Raw genomic sequence first — 5,556 nt, forward strand, 5'->3', positions numbered from 1 at the left:
AAAAAGTGATTGCCTCTCCTGTTAAAACATAACTTAACTGTGGTTTATCAAACCTGAGTTCAATTTCTCTAGCCACACCCAGGCCTGATTACTGCCATACCTGTTCTCAATCAAGAAATCACTTAAATAGGACCTGCCTGACAAAGTGAAGTAGACCAAATGATCCTCAAAAGCTAGACATCATGCCGAGATCTAAAGAAATTCAGGAACAAATGAGAAAGAAAGTAATTGAGATCTATCAGTCTGGAAAAGGTTATGAAGCCATTTCTAAAGCTTTGGGACTCCAGCGAACCACAGTGAGAGCCATTATCCACAAATGGCGAAACCATGGAACAGTGGTGAACCTTCACAGGAGTGGCCGGCCGACCAAAATTACCCCAAGAGCGCAGCGACGACTCATCCAAGAGGTCACAAAAGACCCCACAACAACATCCAAAGAACTGCAGGCCTCACTTGCCTCAGTTAAGGTCAGTGTTCATGACTCCACCATAAGAAAGAGACTGGGCAAAAATGGCCTGCATGGCAGAGTTCCAAGACGAAAACCACTGCTGAGCAAAAAGAACATTAAGGCTCGTCTCAATTTTGCCAGAAAACATCTTGATGATCCCCAAGACTTTTGGGAAAATACTCTGTGGTCTGACGAGACAAAAGTTGAACTTTTTGGAAGGTGTGTGTCCCATTACATCTGGCGTAAAAGTAACGCCGCATTTCAGAAAAAGAACATCATATCAACAGTAAAATATGGTGGTGGTAGTGTGATGGTCTGGGGCTGTTTTGCTGCTTCAGGACCTGGAAGACTTGCTGTGATAAATGGAACCATGAATTCTGCTGTCTACCAAAAAATCCTGAAAGAGGACCTTCAGTTTGTGACCTCAAGCTGAAACGAACTTGGGTTCTGCAGCAGGACAATGATCCAAAACACACCAGCAAGTCCACCTCTGAATGGCTGAAGAAAAACAAAATGAAGACTTTGGAATGGCCTAGTCAAAGTCCTGACCTGAATCCTATTGAGATGCTGTGGCATGACCTTAAAAAGGCGGTTCATGCTCGAAAACCCTCCAATGTGGCGGAATTACAACAATTCTGCAAAGATGAGTGGTCCAAAATTCCTCCACAGCGCTGTAAGAGACTCATTGCAAATGCTTGATTGCAGTTGTTGCTGCTAAGGGTGGCCCAACCAGTTATTAGGTTTAGGGGGCAATCACTTTTTCAGACAGGGCCATGTAGGTTTGCATTTTTTTTCTCCCTTAATAATAAAAACCTTCATTTAAAAACGGCATTTTGTGTTTACTTGTGTTGTCTGACTAATATTTTAATTTGTTTGATGATCTGAAATCTGAAACATTTAAGTGTGACAAACATGCAAAAAAAAAAAAATCAGGAAGGGGGCAAACACTTTTTCACACCACTGTATATTATGTGTTATGACTGTTTGTTAGCTGTGTTGTATTTGGTATGTTGGCTGTGTTGGCAGTGTTGACTGTTGTGGCAGTGTTGGATGTGTTGTGGCTGTGTTGGCTGTGTTGTGGCTGTTTTGTAGCTGTGTTGGCAGTGTTGTGGCTGTGTTGTTACTGTGTTGTGGCAGTGTTGTGACTGTTGTGGCTATGTTGGCTGATTTGTGGTTGTGTTGTGGCAGTGTTGGCTGGGTTGTGGCTGTGTTGGCAGTGTTATGACGGTGTTGTGGCCCTGTTGTGGCTGTGTTGGCTGTATTCTGGCTGTGTTGGATGTGTTTTGTTTTTGTGGATCATTTAATTTCTCATTTCAGGCAGCAGCCCGTACCCTGGAATGCCAGTGAGTGCTGTGTTCTACAAGAAGATCAGAGAGGGATACAGGATGAGAGAACCAGAATTCACACCCAGCCACATGTCAGTGTGTACAGTATCTGTGTGCTTGAGCGAGAGGTGTGTGTGTGTGTGTGTGTGTGCTTGAGCGAGAGGTGTGTGTGTGTGTGTGTGTGTGCTTGAGCGAGAGGTGTGTGTGTGTGTGTGTGAGCGAGAGGTGTGTGTGTGTGTGTGTGTGTGTGAGCGAGAGGTGTGTGTGTGTGTGTGTGTGAGCGAGAGGTGTGTGTGAGTGTCTGTGAGCGAGAGGTGTGTGTGTGTGTGTCTGTGTGAGCGAGAGGTGTGTGTGTGTGTGTGTGAGCGAGAGGTGTGTGTGAGTGTCTGTGAGCGAGAGGTGTGTGTGTGTGTGTGTGTCTGTGTGAGCGAGAGGTGTGTGTGTGTGTATGTGTGAGAGAGAGTGTGTATGTGTGTGTGAGTGTCTGTGAGCGAGAGGTCTGTGTGTGAGTGTGTGAACGAGAGGTGTGTGTGTGTGAATGTGTGAGAGAGAGTGTGTATGTGTGTGTGAGTGTCTGTGTGAGCGAGAGGTTGGTGTGTGTGTGTGTGAGCAAGAGGTGTGTATGTGTGTGTGAGTGTGTGTCAGCGAGAGGTCTGTGTGTGAGTGTGAGCGAGAGGTGTGTGTGTGAGTGTGTGTGAGCGAGAGGTGTGTGTGTGTGTGTGAGCAAGAGGTGTGTATGTGTGTGTGTGTGAGTGTGAGCGAGAGGTGTGTGTGTGTGTGTGAGCGAGAGGTGTGTGTGTGTGTGTGTGTGAGCGAGAGGTGTGTGTGTGAGCGAGAGGTGTGAGAGAGTGTGTGTGTGTGTGTGTGTGTGGTGTGTGTGAGCGAGAGGTGTGAGAGAGTGTGTGTGTGTGGTGAGTGTGTGTGAGCGAGAGGTGTGTGTGTGTGTATGTGTGAGAGAGAGTGTGTATGTGTGTGTGAGTGTCTGTGAGCGAGAGGTCTGTGTGTGAGTGTGTGAACGAGAGGTGTGTGTGTGTGAATGTGTGAGAGAGAGTGTGTATGTGTGTGTGAGTGTCTGTGTGAGCGAGAGGTTGGTGTGTGTGTGTGTGTGTGTGAGCAAGAGGTGTGTATGTGTGTGTGAGTGTGTGTCAGCGAGAGGTCTGTGTGTGAGTGTGAGCGAGAGGTGTGTGTGTGAGTGTGTGTGAGCGAGAGGTGTGTGTGTGTGTGTGAGCAAGAGGTGTGTATGTGTGTGTGTGTGAGTGTGTGTGAGCGAGAGGTGTGTGTGTGTGTGTGTGTGAGCGAGAGGTGTGTGTGTGAGCGAGAGGTGTGAGAGAGTGTGTGTGTGTGTGTGTGTGTGGTGTGTGTGAGCGAGAGGTGTGAGAGAGTGTGTGTGTGTGGTGAGTGTGTGTGAGCGAGAGGTGTGTGTGTGTGTAGGTGTGCTGGGACTGATCCAGGTGAATCGTCTGTACAGGTATGAGGTGATGCGGTGCTGTTGGGATGGGGACCCGCTGAAGAGGCCTTCCTTCCACATGATAGTTGAGGATCTGGAGGCACAGCTGGCAGACAGCACTAAACATGTATGTACTACCCCCTACAACACCCAAACTACTACACCCTAATCCACACCCACCCTGATATACAACACAGTCATCTACACCCACCCAAATCCACACCCGCCCTAAACAGTACTAAACACGTGTGCAACATTCTGCAACACCCTAATATATTACACCCTAATCTACACCCACCATGCACTTCAGCTGGCAGGGATGTTCTCCAGGGCCCCACTGGTCAGTCAGGCACCTGCAGCTCCACCTGTTGAGCTGCGTGTGAAAGGTCCTCCTCCGCCTCAACACTGTGCAAACCGTCTGTGGCTGGAGAGTAGCACAGGGTCCAGCTATGAACACTGATATAATGGGGCATTACAATTTTTATGAGTTACTAAAAATGTACTGTACTGGAATATATGAGTTATGAAATATGTGTACATGTCTCAGATGTTATTAAATATGTCTATTTAGGTATTTATATGTAACATTCTTTATTATCTGAGTTTATTATCATATACAGGTCTTTCCTTTAGCCTTTTTAGTTTCACTTTTAAATGTGTTTATTTGTTGCAGATCTACATGAACTTCAGCCGCAGTTTCGCACATGACCAGCGGGGTGCGCACTCCCAGCGCCTAAGTTCAGTGGGCAGCATGACTCAGCCCCTCCTCCACAGCGATGCCTTCCTGTAACTAAATCTGCGCACTTCCCTAATCTCCAGCCACCTCTTAATCTACACCAACCCTAATCTACAATTTCCCTAATCTACAACTACCCTATTTTATACCACTCTAATCTACACCTACCCTAATCTACAATTACCCTATAATCTACACCACGCTAATCTATGCCACTCAAATCTAACACTACCCTAATCTACACCCACCCCCTAATCTACACCAACCCTAATCTACAACTACTTTATAATCTACACTCACCCCTTAATCTGTGCCACCAGAATCTACACCCCCTAATCTATACCCATCCTAATCTATACCACACTAATCTATACCCACCCCAATCTACACCACCCTAATCTATACCCACCCTAATCTACACCACACTAATCTACCCCCACCCCAATCTACACCACCCTAATCTATACCCACCCTAATCTACACCACACTAATCTACCCCCACCCCAATCTACACCACCCTAATCTATACCCACCCTAATCTACACCACACTAATCTACCCCCACCCCAATCTACACCACCCTAATCTATACCCACCCTAATCTACACCACACTAATCTACCCCCACCCCAATCTACACCACCCTAATCTATACCCACCCTAATCTACACCACCCTAATCTATACCCACCCTAATCTACACCACACTAATCTGCACCCTGGCTGGTGTAAACCACCTTGATGGACAGCCCCCTAGACTGTAGACCGTTTTCACCATTTCATCTCCAGCAAAACCAACCCCCATAATTTACATCCCCTAATGTATACCCTATCAGTTTTCAACCCTAATCTACATCCCTATTTTACAGCTCAATGTACAAAACCCGTTCCCTACTCTACCCTCTACACACCCCTCCAATGTACATACCCCATTCCCCAGTTTACTCTGCTTTGTGGCTGTTTAGTTTCTTTATGATTCTTTTGGGTTTTTCAATTTTTTAAATGTATTTTTGCTTGCCGTTTTCAGTATTGTCTGATTTGTATTTTTATTTAGTTTTTAGATTGTTCATGGAGCATTACCTGTAAATTATGTCATTTGATACACAATAAATAAATAATCCACATATGGTTTTATGATGCAGTAATATTATGCCTGTTATATTGGATGGCGTTGGAAGATAGCATTGCACTGTGGATGAGAGGATGAGAGTGATGGAGTGTGAAGCAGGGGAATATTATGGGATGTGTGTGGTTATTCATGCTTTAGAAAGCCTGTCTGGCTGCTACAGTATATTCATTGTTACATGTAGCATGAGATGTTGCTCCAAACTGCACCCCAGGCCAATACGCACAGGCACCCCCCAGCAGCTCAACAAACTACTGATCCCTGATCACAAGAACACTACCGCTGATAAAGGCACTTTGTCAAGCTCATAACAGACCTTTTGTGTGTGTGTGTGTGTGTGTGTGTGTGTGTGTGTGTGAGAGAGAGAGAGAGAGAGAGAGAGAGAGAGACTAAATTCAAATTAAATAGCACCATGTCATTCCACAAGCAATCACGCCAAGAACCGCCCTTCACAAACATCACACTGTCCGTGTGAAA

General features: G+C 46.0%; 1 protein-coding gene across 2 annotated transcripts in view; it reads left to right on the forward strand.

Moving 5' to 3' along the window:
- Positions 1–5,077, forward strand: part of LOC133130824 (mast/stem cell growth factor receptor kita-like) — a 23,807-nt gene extending 18,730 nt beyond the window's left edge. For both annotated transcript variants that reach the window (XM_061245703.1, XM_061245704.1), the window contains 3 exons: positions 1,766–1,865; positions 3,242–3,347; positions 3,894–5,077. In XM_061245703.1, the coding sequence (XP_061101687.1) occupies positions 1,766–1,865; positions 3,242–3,347; positions 3,894–4,010 (323 nt within the window). In that variant the 3' untranslated portion in view covers positions 4,011–5,077. The remainder of the gene's footprint in view (positions 1–1,765; positions 1,866–3,241; positions 3,348–3,893) is intronic.
- Positions 5,078–5,556: the final 479 nt, after the last annotated feature.

The sequence above is a fragment of the Conger conger genome, chromosome 6, assembly GCF_963514075.1.
Source record: "Conger conger chromosome 6, fConCon1.1, whole genome shotgun sequence".
Classification (NCBI taxonomy): domain Eukaryota; kingdom Metazoa; phylum Chordata; class Actinopteri; order Anguilliformes; family Congridae; genus Conger; species Conger conger.